Source organism: Schistocerca piceifrons, chromosome 8, assembly GCF_021461385.2.
Source record: "Schistocerca piceifrons isolate TAMUIC-IGC-003096 chromosome 8, iqSchPice1.1, whole genome shotgun sequence".
NCBI classification, from domain to species: Eukaryota; Metazoa; Arthropoda; class Insecta; order Orthoptera; family Acrididae; genus Schistocerca; species Schistocerca piceifrons.
The window spans coordinates 338,398,449-338,418,755 of record NC_060145.1 but is presented as its reverse complement, the minus strand read 5'-3'; the positions used below and the strand labels follow the sequence as shown (position 1 = coordinate 338,418,755).

General features: G+C 44.9%; 1 protein-coding gene across 1 annotated transcript; it reads right to left on the bottom strand.

Moving 5' to 3' along the window:
• Positions 1–3,210: 3,210 nt before the first annotated feature.
• Positions 3,211–19,307, bottom strand: LOC124711677 (arrestin homolog). The gene is made up of 8 exons (XM_047241873.1): positions 19,112–19,307; positions 17,359–17,480; positions 15,968–16,099; positions 13,680–13,886; positions 8,843–9,031; positions 7,828–8,016; positions 6,117–6,285; positions 3,211–4,967 (listed from the first exon to the last, which is right to left on the bottom strand). Exons 1-8 carry the CDS (start codon positions 19,176–19,178, stop codon positions 4,819–4,821), a joined length of 1,224 nt encoding a protein of 407 aa, XP_047097829.1. The 5' UTR covers positions 19,179–19,307; the 3' UTR covers positions 3,211–4,818.
• Positions 19,308–20,307: the final 1,000 nt, after the last annotated feature.

Here is a 20,307-nt window from a genome sequence, read left to right as displayed (position 1 = left end):
TACGTATGGGACAGTAGTTGCCTAGTCCGGCTGTTACCGGGCTCCGACCAACGGTACGGTATGACACAGAATGTGGCAGAGAGTCTATTACTTGTTAGCGGAGTGCAGACACGGAATTGAAGGGGATACGATGTGCTTGGTCCGCAATACCTCCTGTGGTGGCCAGACTTGGTCGACTGGGACCTTGACGACGAATATGCCTACCCTGATGGTCCCATGCAGTTTAACAACGGTCCACTGTCGCATCCGAATGCCGCACAGATCTGGATATTGCACCATAAGACTAACTGGCCAAATGGAGATCCATAATGAGGACCCTTTCAAATGCCCAGTTGATGGCTGATGACGCTGTCCCATACGAATATGCGGCGTCTCCACACCCTTCACAGGATCGTTCGACACTGATAACGCGCCTTATATACCCTACCAGGCCTGGTAACAACACTAAACACGAGCCGGCCGGGGTGGCCGAGCGGTTCTAGGCGCTACAGTCTAGAACCGCGCGATCGCTACGGTCGCAGGTTCGAATCCTGCCTCGGGCATGGATGTGTGTGATGTCCTTAGGTTAGTTAGGTTTAGTAGTTCAAAGTTCTAGGGGACTGATGACCTCAGAAGTTAAGTCTCATAGTGTTCAGAGCCATTTGAACCATTTGAACTAAACGCGAACAAAACTCTGGAGGCCATTCTACCTATCACAGACACTGCAACTCTAAGCACTTACGCACGTTCCGATGGTGTGTACGTCTATGAATTTACATTGACATTCGACCTTGTCTTCTGGGTGCTCCACTTTTTTACCAGGTAGTTTATATTTCAATCTATGTCTTTTCCTTCAGTTTTCAAGCTCAACAGATCTCTCTTGCACCATGAAAGTTGTTCCTTCATGTCTTAACACATGTCCTGTCACGTAGTCCCTTCTTCTTGTAAATGTCTTCTGCATGTTTCTCGCCTGACCCAATCTGCGACGTCGCTGTGGCCGAGCGGTTCTAGGCTCTTCAGTCCGGAACCGCGCTGCTGCTATGGTCGCAGGTTCGAATCCTGCCTCGGGCTTGGATGTGTGTGATGTCCTTAGGCTAGTGAGGTTTAAGTAGCTCTAAGTCCAGGGGACTAATGGTCTCAGATGTTAAGTCCCATAGTGCTTTGAGCCATTTGAATTTGAACCAATCTGCAGAGAACTTCCTCGTGTCTTATCTAATTTTCAACTCCATACACATCACATCTCAAGCGCTTCGATTCTCTTGTGCTTCGGTTTCCCACCGTCCATGATCCACTTATATTCGTATGCAGAAATTTCTTCCTCAAATTAAGGCCGATTTTTGATACTGGTTACTTCTTTGGGCCGGGAATACCCTCATTGCCTTTAACAAGTTTGCTCTTCATATCGTCCATGCTTCGTCCGTCATTTATAATTTTGCTTCCAAGATAGTACAGTTCCTTCTCTTCGTCTACCTCGTGGACCCCAGTTTTGAAATTAAGTTTGTCAGTAATCTCATTTATGGTGCTTTCATGTGTCTTCGGTTTACTTTCAGTCCGTCGTGTGTGTTCATTAGCTACTTCAATCTGCTTAACAGGTCTTGTCACTTTCAGTAACATCAGCGAATCTTATCGGTGATATCATTTCATACTGAATTTTAATCACACTTTTTAACCTTACTTTTATTTCCATAATTGCTTCTTCGTTGTATATGTTGAATAGTAGTGGCATAAGACTATTTCCCTGCCTTACACCATTCATATTCTGAACACCTGTTTCTTGTTGTTCTCTCTTGGTTCTCGAATATATTGTGTATTACCCGTCTTTCCCTGCAGCTTACACCTAATTTTCTGAGAACTTTGAACATTTTAAACCACTTTACATTGTCGGGTGCTTTTCCTAGGTCAGCAAATTCTATGAAAGTTTCTTGATTTTTCTTTAGTCTTGCTTTCATTCCAAAGCGCGACATCAAAACTGCCTGTCTGGTAACTTTACCCTTCCAAAGTCCAAACTGATCATCATCTAACTGACGCTCAGTTTTCTTTTTCGTAATTTTTTATATTTTCTTGTCAGCCACATAGTTGTATGAGATGGTAAGCTAATTGTGCGACAGTTTTCCCAATTGTCCGCCCTTGCTCTCTTTCCGTTGTATAGATGATATTCTTTGGAAAAGCCTGATGGACTGTCTCCACACTCATAATTCTAAGAACCAATTTGAATAACCGTTTGGTTGCCACTTCATCCATTATTTTATTTTCCTAAGGAATGTTATTTATACCTTCTGCCTTGTTTGTTTGCAAGTGTTCGAAGCTCTGTTCAAATGGTTCAAATGGCTCTGAGCACTATGGGACTTAACTTCTGAGGTCATCAGTCCCATAGAACTTAGAACTACTTAAACCTAACTAACCTAAAGACATCACACACATCCATGCCCGAGGCAGGATTCGAACCTGCGACCGTCGCAGTCGCGCGGTTCCAGACCGTAGCGCCTAGAACCGCTCGGCCACTTCGGCCGGCGGAGCTCTGTTAAACTCTTACTTAAAACTGGATATCGACTTCCATTTTTCCCCCACGTCATCGGACAGTTCTTTAAGTGGTTTCTTTATCATTTATTTTATCGTCTCTGTCGTCTTTCTTAAGCTGTAGCATCTGCCACCTCCTTTCCAACTTTATTTGTCCCTTTAATTTTCCTGATATTCAACAACACAACATTTCGGTTTCCCCACTGCTCATTTTTATTTTCCTTATAGATGAAGGTCGTTTACATTGCATGTGCTACAATGTTTCTTACTTCTTCGTTGTAATTCCCATGTTTCGTGATGTTATTTTATGTTATATAGGAATTATTCCTCTCCAACTTTAATTTCTCGCTGGTTATCATTCATGTTGTTACTTCCTATCACGACTGTTTCGAGTTTATGTAATCTTCAGTGAAAGTTTGCGGTCAGCAGTCTGTCTAAGTAATTTCAAATTTATTCCAAATGTTGTGTAATTCTGTTTTCTTTACTAAATCTTGGTGTCAATATTTGTTCCATCTTTCAGATCGTCAATTCTTGGCTTTCTTTTTGAAAATAAACGTATAAGAAAAGGCATGATAAGAAAGGCAAAAAATTACTTTCAATATTTCGTACACGGTACTAAATTTAACATATGATTTCAGTCGATGAAAACCTCAGTACGTGGAATGCAGGATTTAAGTAAAATATTCCTGAATTACCATTCAATAAGACACATTATTTACGTCCAGATGTCATTTTTTTATTCAGTAAACTCCACAAACAATTACAACCCATAATAATACAAAACGATTACAAATCAAGTTCTCAACCAAGGCAAACACAATTTAAAGCCAACAACTGAACGTATAATCAACTTATAGATCAGAAACGAACTTTGTCAGAAATAAACATTAAATGCACTAAACAAAACGTCTGTGTTGTTTCCTAGGTAGTGCAGCTACTTGCTAACTAGTTATTTACATCTTGAGCTATACCTCTTCTGGTGAGAGAATTTCACGATGATGATGATGATGATGATGATGAAAGGGATGGGTGGTCCAACTATTCTGCTCTGCTTATAAGTTACTCTTCAGTTACCTTGAAAGTTTCACTTATTGGGGCATAAATAACGTTTTATTTTCTTTCTGTGTCGTTAGACATCTACGATGTTCTCAGGTGCAGTTGGTAAAGTGGGTGCTAAGATGGCAGTAGCTTCCTCAAACGTTATTGTATGCCAAAAATCTCTTTTTTTGCAAATATTTTATTCGACATTTTTCAATTTTTTTGTAAATTTTTGAGAAATGTTATATTGCGTTTTACTGCATAGGCTCCGTCTTTTTTTCGATGACGTACGATTCGGTGTTTTTGTTTTGTTGGTGGCATACACCTTTTTGCCGATTTCTATCAGGTAATTTTACCTTTCTTCTTCCTTCGCGTCGCGCGAAGTCCGTAGCGTGACGTTGGGCTGACAAGAAGTTAGACGCTTTCGTATCGTCACAGCTGACGCGTCCGCATCAAGTCTAAGGGACGGGATGGAGTAATTCTAAAATTCCTATGCCTCTCCCATAACGCTACTATGAAGATAAAAAGCAAATGGCTTCATTGTGGTAACCACCGCTCAAAAGCCACCACAACTCGACACTTGCCTTCTGTTTAAGGGAATACTATCAGGACGGGGTGTCAAAGAACATTTATCGCTTTATTCCTACTGAAGTATTGCGGAGCAGTTTTTTCTGCGCAGCTGGGCGACGGGCGCTGAAAGACAAGCCCATGTACTGTCACGCCGGGCTCCACGGCGCGTCTCGTTCGGAGCCTACGCGTAAGAGACAGAGGTTTATTCAAAGGAGGATCCGCCCGGCAGAAAGGCCACTCGCGCTAGGTTATACTGCTGCTTTGTACGGAATCGTACCCCGCCGTCGAAATGTCGCTTGTTAATGCTAACACGTCGCCGCGAGCGTAAAGGTTCCGTGAGCGCTTCCTTTTGTCGTGGGTAACAGTAGCCGGGAATTCTTCCGCCATTCTTCAAGTGCCTCCGAGGAGACAAGTTCCAAAGGGGCGAATCCTCCCGTTTCTTGGCGTCGAGGAGGGATGTGTCACAGATGAAGCTACTCGTGTAAAGCTACGACTCTGTGCGCTAAAAGTCTGCTACCGTGCTTCCGCCTAAGATCGTGACAAGACAGGTGCGTGTCTTCGTGAATGAGATGATTCCACTAGAGTGCTCCGAGGAAGCGAGTGGAGGATGAGCTTGCGATCGATGAGAACACCTGTGCAGGGGGAGGAGAGACGAACCAGCCTAGCGCCGGTGGCTGCGGGGTACGAAGTGCTAACTAGAAATCAAGTCGCCGCTTATTCGGGCTCGTTGAGCCTGAGGCGGGCGAAGTCCTCGAAGACGATGTTGTCGTCGTCGTCGGCTGCGTAGCAAGAGTTCTCGTAGCGGGTGCGCTCGATGCTCTTCATCTTCTTGATGGCCTGAGCCTTCTCGCGTTCAGCGGTGCCTGCGCAGGAGGAAAAAAAAAAAGACATACCGTAAGCAGACCACTCCTGTTTAACGTAATGATTAAAACTTTAGGCAAAAGTGTGTCACTGAATAAGAACAACAATGGAAAGTGTCATGCACTCGTAAATAGTAGGTACACTACTGGCCATTAAAACTGCTACACCACCAAGATGACGTGCTACAGATGCGAGAGTGCACCGACAGGAAGAAGATGCTGTGATATGCAAATGATTAGCTTTTCAGGGCATTCACACAAGGTGCCCATCTAGTCACATGGAAACCTGCAGTTTAGTCCAATTCACAAAAACTAAGAAAACAAGCAGAGGTCAAAAACAGATTAAATGCCAACAAGATAATTGTAGTCTCAGATGTTAATCGAAATCTGAACGTTTCCACAGGCCATAATACGCTGGTACGAAGCCAAAGGGTTGGAAAATTGTAAATGAATTATGTTAAAAGTTGGGAATCGCTATGGGCGCCGTTGTAATAATGCAAACGACACCCGTAGAGAATCTGCAGCGATGTGCTTTCGCACGTTGTATATTATGCGATCATTTGGCCATCTCATATAAATAAAGTGATATATCGGATGCTGTGGCATCAATCAACAATATTTCACTCACTTTTGGATGTACATAGTAATTGCATCTTCCTTATGTTTATTATAGGCCAGAAATAATCATTAATATATGTTCAGTTACTAATTTATACCTGGATTCATAACTCTACGATTTAGTGACCCGGATCCCATAAGTAAATAAAGCTGTCATCAACCCAACATTGGACTGAAGACCACAGTACTTTGCTGGGCAAGATCCTGTTGGAGGTCAAAGGTGAGCGAAGTAATAAGTAAAAACCTAACATCCTATGACTGAGCATAGAAAGAATTAACTGCTTTGCCTCGGTGCTTGTAATAGCCGATAACATTACTGTAACGTCATATAGTTCAGTAGATAATTGTAGAGCCATCAAAGCATACGTCATCGCACGACTGCACAGCTATTCATCTTAAAGCTTGGACACTAGATGAGAATATCTTAAACCGAAGCAAACAGTCGGTGGCTGCACGTTAATGACTGCCCGACCCTTGTATTGGCCACATTTAACGTAGATATGAGAGGTGAGAGGAAAGTTCCCTCCGGCTTACCTGGAGCTGGGTGCAACAGCTTGAAAGGCACGTCGGTCTGGAGTTCGCCGCCCAGGGTGCCACAGTTGAGCTTGACGCGCAGGGAGTACGAGATGACGATACCGATGGCGTCTGTGGTGTTCTTGCCCTCGCTGACCAGTGTGGAAGACGCGAGGTTCACGTCGTCGTCCTGTGGAAAGTACAGCCCAACTCCGTCAGGGCGCCGAAACAGTCCTGTAGCTGCTTACATTGGTTGACCGACAAGTTAGTATCTGGTGACACTCTTTTCAGATCTCCCCCCACTCTGGCATCATACTTAACATGAAATATTCAATGGGACCACAAGTCGGACAATAAGTGTCATATAAGGTCAATACTTCGTGTGTCATAACAGTCCCTTATATTAAAGCATCCTCAATGCATTATCTTCACATGCTTATTTTCCCAATATGATTGTCTGTTTCAGAATTCCACAACAGATAGTGTTACAAAAGTGGTGGCTTCGAAAATCCTGTATGATTACCCCACTCTGTCCAAGAACCAGTTCATACCAGACCGCCATCCCTGTTTACTGGGCATTTGCTTTTAGACACCAAAACAGAACACGGCCTAGTCCCAGTATTTCTCAGTCAGAGATAGAGGCCAATACCACAGTCATTAAAACAGAAAAGTTATTTTAATTTGGACTAAGACCCTCTTATCTGTGAGTTTAAAGATCTCAGCCATTGTAAATTGGTCAATATGACGAAATCCTCCCCCACAATTACCATTCTGTCAAAGTAACTTTGTTACTGTGGTCTTCAGGCTCAAGACGGATTTGATGCAACCCTCCACGCTAGTCTATCCCTGCAAGAGTCTTAATTTGTGCGTAACTACTGCCTCCTATATCCTCTTGAACCTTCTTACCTCAGTCAAGCGACTCCTCTCCCACAACTTCTCAAACTCTGATCTTCCACTACAATTTTAACTTCTCAAACTTCCTTCCATTACCAAATTGACAATTCCTTGATGTCCCAATTTATGAGCTACCCCCTCGTTTTACTCTCGCTGTGCTATAAATTTTTTCCCAAATTCGGTTCAGTAACTACTCATTAGTTATTGCATCTGTTCATCTAATCTTCAACCTGTAGCCCACATTTCAAGAACTTCTGTTCTCTTCTTGTTCGTCGTCCACGTTTCATTTTCGCACAAGGCTGCACTACAGATGAATACTCTCCAACAAGAATTTATATTCAATGTTAACAAGTTTCACTTTTCCAAAAAACGCCTTTCATGATATTGCCAGACTTAGTTTTATATCCTCTCTACTTCGGACGTCGTCAGTTATTTTGCTGCCAAATAAAAGACTTTTAGTGTCTCTTTATCTAATCTACTTCCCATCATCACCTGATTTGTTGCAACTCTGTTCCATTACTCTTGTGTTACTTTTGTTGATTTTCATCCTATAACTTTTTTTCAAGACATTATCCATCCCCTTCACTTGAACCTCCGAGTCCTTTGCCATCTCTGACAGGATCACAATGTCATTGACAAACGTAAAAGTCGAAAATCAGATCAAACCCAAAATGTTTCATTTGGAGCTGATATCTACACCCCGCTTACGCTGCGTTACACGATTCTTGAAACAGGCAATGAAAAAAAGTCACGAACTGTGACAGTCTCAATGTACCTTCGTGATTTTGTCGTCCGTGTATTGGCCATACGAGATGTGACATTGTGGGAACTCACTCACCTTGAGGTATCCGTCGAGCGCGATGCCGTACCGGTCCTTGTTGCTGGCGGCGCAGGGTACCAGGTAGAAGACTTTGGTGAAGGAGGCGCCGGGCGTGATGGGGCAGCCCTCGCGAGTTTCCAAGCTGGCCACGTGTCGCGAAAACTGCGCGTTCACCATCGTCACCTCGCAGTGCTGCACCACGTACACCTGCAGCGCACACCACAAACAGATGCGTCACCACGCAGGCCTCGAGTACAAGGTGGGTGATGAGAAGTTTTTGACATTTGAAGGAAATGTCATGAGGAAGACCTTTGATACAGTGCGAGACACGGTTTGCTGGAGATGAAAGGACCAGGAATGGCACGAACTGATGCAGCAACACTGTCCATGAAATGAAAGGATGTAGGTCTGTATGGGCAGAACATGTGCTTCACAAGTCTGAACACGAAAAGCAGTGCTGGGGGAAGACCCAATGGAAGCCTCTGCTTCACAGACACGGGAAGTGGTGTATGGATGAAATCGTGAGATTTCCCACGCCCGGGTTCCCGGGTTCGATTCCCGGCGGGGTCAGGGATTTTCTCTGCCTCGTGATGGCTGGGTGTTGTGTGATGCCCTTAGGTTAGTTAGGTTTAAGTAGTTCTAAGTTCTATGGGACTGATGACCTAAGATGTTAAGTCCCATAGTGCTCAGAGCCATTTGAACCATTTGAACCAAATCGTGAGATGCCTACGCAGCTGGGGTTGAACATTACTAGATGCAAAATTCTCCCTGGAGGCAACGTCGATACGTTTGACTTCCATAGAGCTGAGACATGATGTATAGTCGATTAATAGAAGCATTACATCTCAGAAATGGTTAAATTACGCATTGCTAGACCAAGACAAACATACGAGAGTCGCAATGGAAAATGAAAGTGAAATCAACGTGTGTAATGAAGGCACCGCTTCAGTATGGTTCCTGTGTTGACGAGGATAGCAGGTATCACCAACTTACCTCATGGATCAACAAGGAGGGAGGGAGACGACGTACGTACCTTGATGTTCTTGACGGTCTTCCTGGAGTTGTTATTGATAATGATGTTGGCTGCGAGCTTCTCGCCGTGGTAGTAGATCTCGCGGTCGAGGGTGACCTCCAGGTTGATCTTGCCCTGGGAGAAGGTGAAGCCCTTGCTAACCAGGGAGCTGGGAAGACGGCGGCCGCGGGTCGGTGGCGCGTATTGCAGCTGTGGGAATAAAACAACACACCACATGACTCTCTTGTGCTCTGTCCTAGGCACCTGTCACATAATAATGCCGAGAAACATACGACAACTCAAGGGCCCCCCAGTACTTGTCACGTCGTGTTGCTAGAACCATGTGATCTCCCCCGATCAAGGAAACAAGGAAGAGTAGGATTTAACAGTCCATCGACGGAGGCTTCATCACCCTAAGGTACGAGTTCAGATTGGGGAAAGATGCGGAGGGACATATGATCGTGTCCTTTCCAAACGAAATATCGGGTCGTTTACGTTCAGCGATTTTGGGAAACAACGGAAAACCTAAATCATAGCCGCCAAACGGGAATTTGAACGATTGTGCTCCAGCAGGGGAGTCCAGTGTTATACCGCTGCGTCATTTCACTTATAGTCAGTAGTACCCTCAATAGAGCTACACGCAATGTAATTACTATAGTTGACCACGTAAAGTAGCTTATGCCATGTAGTTACCGAAACCATTTTGCCTAACACTTCAGATTCTACTCAGTATTATGATATTTCAGTTTACAGAACACCTTTCCATGCTATCACCAGTCAGCATTTTACGTCCTCTTTCCTTATGGCAATATCACTCATTTCGCCTCCGAAATAACGAAATTCATCTAATACCTTTTAGCGACCCGTCCGGATAACCGAGTAAGTTAACATGCCACTTCAGAGAGGCGAACCCGTCCCGGATCGACTTCTCCTCGCTAATTACCGACGAGGGCTGGTGAGCCGGCCAGCCTGGTTTTGGTTTTCAGGCGGTTTCTCACATCCAACTAGGTGAATACTGGGATGGTACCCTCTTCCCGTCTCAGATACACGCTACGCAAACACATAGAAAAATATTCTCACACTTCAACATGAAATTTACTCCAGATGCAGACAGAAGGCGTACACAAATTCCATCCCAGGTAGAGTGTTGGCGTGGGGAAGGACACGCAGCCACCAACTGTCACCAGCATGAATCGACAAATTTACATTTCCCTTGTTTTAGGTTCGTTGATATTGATATTATACCCTTTTCAAGATACTATTCTTTCTTCGATAAGGGAAGAAGCTAAAGTATGAATTAAAATTTGTGCCAACTTTGGGACTTGAACCCGCGTCACCTGCTTACTAGGCAGATGTATTATCCACTACACCACCCTGCTATTGTGGCGATCACAGCTACACGGACTACCTCAGTCCAATGCCCTCCCTAACACAAACTTCAATTCACACCTCAGCCCATCTTGATTTTCCCCTCCTTTTCTCCAGAAAAACGTAATTCCATCAGACCATCTTTTCTGTTCAACTGATCATCCTTTTCTTTAGCCGTATATATATTAGCTCTGCGGGTCCTCAGGCTACATAATGCTGTAGTTTCACTTTCAGACGAGTCACAGTACCAACATTGTAAGGGCATGTCGGCAAATGTTACATGGCTGGATTAGTCAGTCGTCCACACTGTTACCCCTGGAACTACTGAAACAGCTGCTTAACTTCTCAAGGACCATATGTTGCTCTGCAACTCCACTGATACGATCCGATGTGCTATGGCTGCCTGTATGCCGAGGTGGGCCACTTCCCTCCCCCCCCCCCCCCCCCCCGACACTCCCAAAGCAGCAGTATCCATTGTTGGTGGGAAGACTTTTCCTTAGAGCTGGAGTCATTCTGGACTTACAAATTTGTGGGAGTACATAAAGTGCCAGGCCTACTTATTAGTAGATATACAAGAAATGCTTTTGCAATTGCGAATATGGACGACTATCAGCTGTATATTAGAATAACGGACTGGAACTTGAACCTGGATTTCCAGCTTTATGCGAGTTGTCGCCTTCGCCGCTTCGGCTGCCCGTGCACGAATCACGGCCGGACCTGAACTTCCATATGTCTTCATCTATGTGTCATAACCTGCACTCGTATATCACGAATACTACCGCTCAGGAAGGACATATCTGTTGAGAGTAGAGGGCCGGGTATTGGAGAATAAATACGAAATAGCAGTGCCTGTGATGTTAAGAAGTTGCTTCATACATTCATGCATGGCCGAATCAACATTGCATTGTACTTTTCAATAACACAGGCACTGCTATTTTCGTATTAGTAGATAGTCGGACCTGTTGTACTGGTTGTTATAGTAGTCCAGTCCAAAGACTAGTATGATGCCGTTCTCCACACTAGTTTACCCTGTGCAAGCCTCTTCATCTCTGCTTACCTACTGCAGTCAACATCAACTTTTATCTCTCCCTCCGCTATTTCCACTCCCCACACCTCCCTCCATTGCCCAGCTGGCTATTCACTGATGCCTCGTGATGTGTTTTAACGACCAATACAGTCCGCCTCCTTAGCGTTTCCACCTACCACGCAGGGGGACCGGGTTCGATTCCCGGCAGGGGACTGTGTTGTGTTTCCTTCATTATCAGTGACCTGCAAGTCGCCGGATTGGCGTCAGCTGTAAAGGACTTGCAATACGGCGGCCGAACTCCCCCGCATGGGGCCTCCCTTCCAACAGTGCCCTACGATCATTTCCATTTTTTTTACGACCAATACCTTCTTCCGGTCAAATCACCCCATAAATTTCTTCTCTCATCATTTCGATTTAGAACTTCCTCATTACCCATATCAACTTCGGCGGTCTTCTGTAGCACGATTTTTCAAAAGCTTCCATTCCTACCTTTCTCTTCCATACAAAGCTTCACTCTGAGTAGCCTACCAGCAGATTGAAGCATCACATTTGGTTCCTCCCTAGAATCTGTAGGACCCGACTGACTCCAGCTGTGACTCATCTGTGGTATATTCGAAGCCACCCAGCAACGTGTTTGTGTTCTTCGAAGTGCTGAGCGCTACACGGAGAGCCAGTTGGCACTCAAGTTGGCTTCTCCTCTGGTGCCCGGCTCACCTGGTTGCTCTTGCTCTTGTTGCGCACGTACAGGGCGGAGCTCTTGTAGTGGTTCTGCAGCTGCGAGCGGGCGCCGTAAGCGTGGCGTTCGGACACGTTGCTCATGAAGAACATGGCGCCGCGCCACGCCGGCCCAGCCGACAGCCGCGATGGTTCGTGGCCGTGGTCGAAGCGTCGGCGGCTGTCTGGCCTCACACGCGCCGCCCGCTGCTATTTAAACCGTCCGCGGTGGCTTCTTTCCGGCAGAAAGCCCATTTCTCTCGCGCAAAATTCCTTCTCTTATCCAATTACAGCGGATTGGGGCCAACCAAATTTTTTGGGCATCGCACGGTTTCCTCGTTGCCAGCTTTTCCACTTTAGGGGAAACATTTTCAGTATTTTTACGTTCGTCTGGTGTCTCTTAAACGAAATCGGCTGTTGCGAGCCACATTGGTTACAGAAAAACGAAAGAAAAGAGAGCTCGAGGAATTTGAGCCGTAAAAATGTGCCCGTTGTTCTCGGAAGTTTGACGATGAGAACTTGTCACATATTCGCTGACTTAGTCTTGCTTGATCAGTAGAACTGCGGTGTATTTTAAAATGTTTTAAAATCGCCTGTGGATAAAAGATTGCTATATCAGTCTCTTCGTTAGTGGCATATCCTCTGTTGTCTTCGTTCAATATCTAGTCCAGTACTCTTCTCTACATGCAGCGGTCATATAAAAACTCCCCTCCACCAGTTTGCACACAGATTATGAATACAGGAAATACTGCATATGTTACGTTGCAGATATAATTTTTATTGCTCTTCCTCTTTATCAATTTATCTCTTTTTAATTTTTGACTTTTTCATTCTCTTTTCTAATTTTTCCATTTTCTTCAGTTTTTCTCTTCTTTCAAATTTTATCATTTTTGGAGCTTTTCCCCTCTTTGAAAGTTTCTCTTTTTCTGTTTTCCTGTTTTTCTCTATTTTTCACACACTCACTCACTCACTCTCTCTCTCTCTCTCTCTCTCTCTCTCTCTCTCTTGCACCAATAATACACAAACATACAGGATATATATATATATCCTGTATGTTTGTGTATTATTGGTGCCAAATGGACGCTAATTTTAGCACGGTTGTGCACTGAACATATGTTATCAGACCCCCCCCCCCCCCCACAATTAATTAATGAATGAACGAAGCAAAACAAAACTGTATAAAAATCCATTTCACCAGTCTGCCCCGAGATTACGAATACACAAAATATTCGCTGCAACTCAAAACTCTTGGCATTTCGAAGCATTCACTATTTGATCAGTTCTTCGCTGTTTTTCCGAGAATATGTGCTGCTGATCCCTCGAGTATTTGAATTCTTTTTATATTGCAAGTTGTCCTTTGGTATACGATTCTGGACTCAGTTTCAGGGCTTTCGGGACCTCTGTAAAAGCTTTTATCATGAGGTACTCGACTGTTCTGAGATGCGGTACCTTTCAGCATTACACCGTTGTTACGTCATCAGATGAGGTAATTCGATTGAAATTTTGTGTGTGTAGGGGAGGGGGGGGGGGGGGGACAGTGTTATCTGAAAGTTGTCTATCATTTACGATTTGACGATGACGACATGGCGAAGTGCTGTACAAATATCGAGTGATTCCCCCCTCCTTAGTGGAGCACCTCTAACTGCCCCAATTGTCGAGGTTCTGGGCAAGTTTTCCTTTGGGGAGTTAAGTGAGACACTTTGTAGAGTTATGGACCGCTGGTTGAGGACGCTGGGCCGTCGAACTTACCTTCTTGATGGCGAGAGTGACGGCGGATCGCTTGTGGCCCTTCTCCTCGGCGTGGTCGGCAACCCAGGTCTTGACTGAGTACTCGACTCCCAGAGGCTTGCCCTGGTCGTCGTCTCCCGGCTGTAGTGTCACGGAGGACGGCGACGACGCCGGGAAGTGGAAGGTGAACGGGAACGCGTTCGGGCCCAGCTTCTTCATGAGGCGCTCCTGCAGACACACCAGCGAGCATCTGGAGAGGGCGTGCCAAAAAGTGCTGGTCGAGGAAGCGAGGAAACGTCAGCGATGGCAGGAGAATGGAGAGGGGTTCCAGTTGTCTACATATCTCCCCACATCTGTACTCCGCAAACCAATTTGCGTTATCTGGCGGAGGGTACTTCATGTGCCACTCTCACTTTTTGCCTTTGCGGTTCTAGCCCACTGTTGGTCAGCTTCCGTGCGAAATTGAATCTCTAATGATCTTTCTGCGAGCAGTATGTTGGCTGCCTCTTGTAGGAAAATGTGCTTTCGGAATTTCAACAGTAAACCAGAGTGTAATGCACAATTCCTCTCTTGTAGCGTCTGCCAACGGAGTTGAACGAGCACCTTTCTGAAGCCACCGCGCTGACTAAACGAAATCGTGGGGAAACGCGCAGTTCTCCTTTATTTCTTTTCTAATTTCACTGTCGATCTTAAGCAGTATGGACCTACTGATAAGAATTGGTCGAACGAGGGTTTGTAAGCCACCCGCACCGCGTGTGGACCATGCTTCCCGGAGATTCTTCCGATGACTCTCTACCTAGCATCGCCTTTTGTACGATTAGTTTTATGTGGTCATACCGCCTTAAATCGGTCCTTGCACATCATAGCAGATGTTTAATGGGTGTGGCTGTTTCCAGGGATTGTTCGGCAATCATGTAATCAAACATACCGGGTCTTCCCGCCTATTTACACGCAATATGCGTCAGTCCTCTGCAACTCTTCCTGCATTTCGCTACAGTTTTTTTTAGGATTGGGGCTTCTCTGTACGCAACATCATCATCCGCGAAGAGACTCATGGGATTTCCGACGTTATCCATTAGCTCATTTTTATCTATATTTAGAGAAATAGTGGTCCTACACTGAAGCAAACTAATGCGTGGTGTAGTTGCATGAAGGTACACCGCCGTCTTAAACCCTGCTCTCGGCATTCAGATATCGAGGTGCATGTCGCACAAGCAATATTCATTTTTGTACTTGATTATTTCTCGGCGTGTGCAAAATTCTTCGACTACATCAGGGTTATTACAACAATTCCGGACTCTTCAAAGTTACGCGAGGCTGAGGAATTGTGGCTGCTTCAGGTGATTTATAGAGTTCTATTCCAATGAAACCTCGTTTCCTTGAAGCTTTAATTTTCATTATTTTTCGATGTTTATCTCATGTAAGTATAATCGATTTCAAGAAAATATTGTTTCAACTGCAGGTGTCTCTTTTCAAGGAATGCGCTTGTAATGCGTCTGTCACATAACTGGGAAATTCGTGTGAAACATCCTGTATTCCCTACGTGAAACGAAATGACTACTGGACACATAGACGTGATAAGAATGCGTTTCAGCGATAACGTAGTAGTGCCACCTCTACAGGTCCTGCATCCAGCTACCGAACTCTTACTTTTTTCTCTTAGACTGTCACAGTAATGGCCAATTATCTACACCGCTACAAACATCACACTTCATTACCAAATCAATTTTCTAGATCGAGAAAACTCGTTTCTGTATTTAAAAGTTACGAAAGAATTTTTCAACTTAATGCTGTCCATTGTTTCTCAGATTAAGAGTTGCTAAGGCAAAAACATGACAACGTAATTTACGAACATCTACATATGTTTCCGAAAAGCGCTTCTTGAAATAAATATCATATTCACAACGGCCGTTATGGCTCGACCGTTCCACAGAAAGGAGTCTTTGTAATTTGTATGTGAGACCTTTGTCTTGAGAACCTTGTAAAAGTGTTATTAACATCTGTGACATACTGAATCCGTCTGTACTTAGAATTATGGGGCAGTTATACAATGTATGAGGGGTATTTGAAGAATACTTTGTAGTTATTAGCTTGAAATTTTCCAAATGAAAAATAGTCCACCAGGACTGGCGGTACACGGATTTTGCTCCAGTACTGAATCTACATGAAGGCAGAAATGAACAGTTGTTGTGGCAGATACTTACAGCAGTCCGGTTGGGAGAGAGAAAGGTGGTAAAATGTGTGGATCATTAATCTGATTCTTGTTGATCGTCAGCTGGACGTCGGGATATGGAAAATGCGAGGCTCACCTGGATTGGTGTGAGCTCCATTTTCTCCTTTGGCTGCGGTACAATTTGTTCCTTGGCGAGAACCATCTCTTTGGTGAACTTGAGGCCCATAACCTCGTCCTCCTCGCGTCCATATCGGTAGGTCGTCGTCAGCTGCACAGAGGAAATTAATCGATTCAGATCGATGGACATTCATCCGTTAGAACAACAAATAAACATTAGTGGCTACTTGAGGACTGTCAAACAGCTCGAAAAGCCAAACCTCTAGTCTGGAAAAGCCAGTGCCGTGTAACTTAAGGATGTGGCGGGAGGAAGTTTACCATTCATCGACTGAGAAATCTTCTCCCATTTTTTTCTTTTGACAAGTCTTATAATAAATACTCAACCGAGCAATTCTAGCAATAACATGAAAAGCACCAAGACACTGGGATTCTTGGCGTGTAACTAATTCCTGCGTAGACTATTGTTTCATGTTACTCAGCTGCGGAGGATAAAACATCCTGAATCATCTGGTGTTTATCTTTAGTTTTTCATGCGGTGACTTGCCGATAATGATTGCAAGCATCGTAGGGAAATCTCACTCAATTACGCCGCCTGTTGTAATTGACAACAGTGGGAAATCCCTAACTTCGTGCAGTTAAATTCGTAGTAATGATCTGCAGCTGTTGTTACAAGAACAACGCGAATGATTACATGCCGCTGATCTGTTCACGCAACTATTTTTACTAAAAACGAAGGGATCGTAACACCATTATAATGGGCCGTTACAGGTACAGCAGCCTCGAACCTGAATGGTTAGCTGTTCCTTCAATTACGAGCGTCTTATCTTCCTAGCGTCAGTTAATTCCCGCAATGAAGTTACTGCCATCGTTACGAGCAACAAAATGTTATTCAAATGTGTGTGAAATCTTATGGGACTTAACTGCTAAGGTCATCAGTCCCTGAGCTTACACACTACTTAACCTAAATTATCCTAAGGACAAACACACACACCCACGCCCGAGGGAGGACTCGAACCTCCGCCGGGATCAGCCGCACAGTCTATGACTGCTGCGCCCTCGACCGCTCGGCTAATCCCGCGCGGCAAAATGTTATTGAACCTGAATGGTTAGCTGTTCCTCCAATGACGAGCGTCTTATCTCCCTAGCGTCAATTAATTCCCGCAGTGAAGTTACTGCCATCGTTACGAGCAACAAAATGTTATTGAACCGAATGAAAAGGAAAAACTACATTACATTTTATAGCGCTCTGAACTGTTTATGTTTATGTAGTAGATTCCACGTTACCTCCAAGGCAGGCCTGATACTGTTACTGTATTTGAAGAAATTAACCAGCGAATTGATTGCACCGGATGAGGAATAAAGATTTTCTTCTTAATTTCAAGTTCTCAGGAATGATGTTTGCGTACTTACCTGGCCAAAGACCTTCCTGCCCCTGAGGTAGTCATTGTCGACGACAACAATGCCATCGATGGGGTCGACATGGTCTAGGTGGTCGATGAAGTCCCGTTTGCCAAGGTACACGGTGACCTTGCCTGAAAAACAGAAAAGAAAGGCATGTCCGAATAATCTCTCCTCTCCTCGACGAAGTTCTATACAAAGCTCAACCCTGTGTGCTTACAATAGACTATATCTGTTCACTTCATTAAACAAAGATGGAGAGAATGACATTCATTCGCGCTTAGTACTTAGTTTCTGTGAATGACTGCGCGGCTTTCGTCTTGCTATCCAAGATCAGAAATTCCCTTATAGTTTTATTGACAGTCAGTGCCTACTGTACTGAATGAGATCTCTGGAGCTGTTCGAGCATGTACTGCGCGAACTGAGAATCTGACAGAAGCATATATAGAAATCAGTGTCACTGGCGTGTATTCTTAAAATAAGTGCTCTAAGAAAGTGAGTAAGGTTTTCGGTGCTGCCATTAAATAAAGAACGTATGATGTACTGCAGTAAGTTTCAGTTTACATAAGAAAATGCAGCCGAGCGTGAACTGTAAATGTTCATCATTCATTTGTGACTTGAGAAATGCTGGATTGCAGTTTTGTAAGAGAAAACATATACGAGTCGATTTACTTGCTCTATATCTGGACTTCAGTGTATTTTTTTTAGCTAGGAAAAATACTTTCATCAAATGAACCTATATTGTTCCGGAGACCTTTTCAAGTCTCGAACATCTATAATGTATATATGCAGACTGAAGCGGTGAATAAAAATCTGTGCCAAGGTTGGGATTCGAACCCTGGTCTCTTGCTAAATAGGCATACGCGACAACCACTACGCCACCCTGGCACAGTGGCTTTACACAACTATACAGACTATCCTAGCACGCCTTGCTCCTCATTCAAACCCACAAGTAGGCTGAATGGGAATTTGGATAGAAGAGGGAGGCATGCTAGCGTGGTCCGTGCTGTCGTGGAAAGTCACTGTGCCAGGTTGACATAATGGTTGGCGATCTGCCTAGTTGACTTGGGTTCGAATCCCGGCCTTGGTACAGATTGTCATTCGCCGCTTGAGTCTGCATACGTACATCAAAAATACTTTTATTTACGAAGGCTCATGTGCTAGGTTATTTAAACGGATAAGACGGGACAAAACTTCATGTTAACTTCCCCATCTAGCGCTGAATATCTGCAATGACTGTACTAGCACGACTTCCGATTCAGTGTTCTTGCACCTACATTCGTACAGTTTCGCCGATGGCTTCCCCACACTTCATAGTAAAAAAATCACAAAGAGGGGGAGAAACAAATAATTCGAGCATATTTGCAATCGAACCCAAGAACTTCGTTTCAATAAACAGTCTTGTTAAACACTGAGCCACACAAACCATTCTCTAAAGAAATTATACTGAGTTTCCCGAGCTCTTTCTTAAATAAAGAAAAAAAAAGTTTTCATTTGTCTCCATCTTCAGCAACTGACTCGTTTCAAATGGCTCGAGTAGACCTAAAATGAAGCTGTCACATCAAAAAGCTGAACGAGTACGCAAGAAACAGTAGCGAATGCTATTTTTTTCTTAGTTTACAGGGAATGGCATACAGATTTCCCGATCAGTTTTATCGAATGACTGATTTCCTGAGTTGATATAAGGCGAAAGGAATGAAGTTTTCTCGCACGTTTTAGATGCAAATGTCGTCGCGTCCGAAAAACAACGAGGCATTTTACTCACCATTAGGGGTGGTCTTTTTGAAGACCTTTACAGCGACGACGTACACGACGAAGAGTAGAGGTATCATGTCTGTCTGTCGGTTGCTGCTGCTGCTGCTGCTGCTGCTTCTGCTGGTGGCGGCTGCTGTGTCGTTGAGCAGAGAGACCAAAGAGGTTGTTGATGTAGGATGATGTTCCCACCAGAAGTGAGGGCGGCGTGTGCAGGCCGGCGGCGGCATATATAGTGGGGCAGCGAGGGTTTCTGGCGGCGTTAACAGGATGACGGCCGCAAATGGGATCAGCGCTAACCGGATGAAGGCGAGGGATGGGTCAGCGCCGGGCTTCCGCCACACGGCCGCGCCTCAGGCAGCCACAGGGCAGCCGACGTCGCCCACAGCCTCTGCTGCGAGCGTCTATAGAGCAGTGATCGTCAAACTGCGGCCCGTGCATCGCATGCCGCCCGAATAAAGTATTCGCTGATCAGCGGTTGTCAGCCGTATATTAGGCACACCTACCTAATATCGTGTAGGGCCCCCACGAGCACGCAGAAGTGCAGCAACATTACGTAGCATGGACCCGACTAATGTCTGAAGTAGTGCTGGAGGGAACTGACACCATGAAACCTGCAGCGCCGTCCATAAATTCGTAAGAGTACGAGAGGGTGGAGATCTCTGAACAGCACGTTGTAAGGCATCCCAGATATACTGGAAAGTCTGGAGGCCACCGGGAGTGTTTAAACTCAGAAGAGTGTCTGTGGAGCCACTCTGTAGCAATTATGGACGTGTTGGGTGTCGCATTGTCCAGCTCGAATTGCCCAAGTCCGTCGGAATGCACAATGGACATGAACGGATGCAGGTGATCAGACAGGATGTTTACTTACGTGTCACCTGTCAGAGTCGTATCTAGATGTATAATGGGTTCCATATCACTCCCAAGCGCACACGTCCCGCACCATTACAGAGCCTCCACCAGCTTGAACTGTCCCCTGCTGACATGCAGGGTCCAGGGATTCATGAGATTGTCTCCATACCCGTACCCGTCCATCCGCTCAATACGGCCGGCTATTGTGGCCGATCGGTTCTAGGCGCTACAGTCTGGAACCGCGCGACCGTGGCGGTCGCAGGTTCGAATCCTGCCTCGGGCATGGATGTGTGTGATGTCCTTAGGTTAGTTAGGTTTAAGCAGTTCTAAGTTCTAGGGGACTGATGACCTCAGATG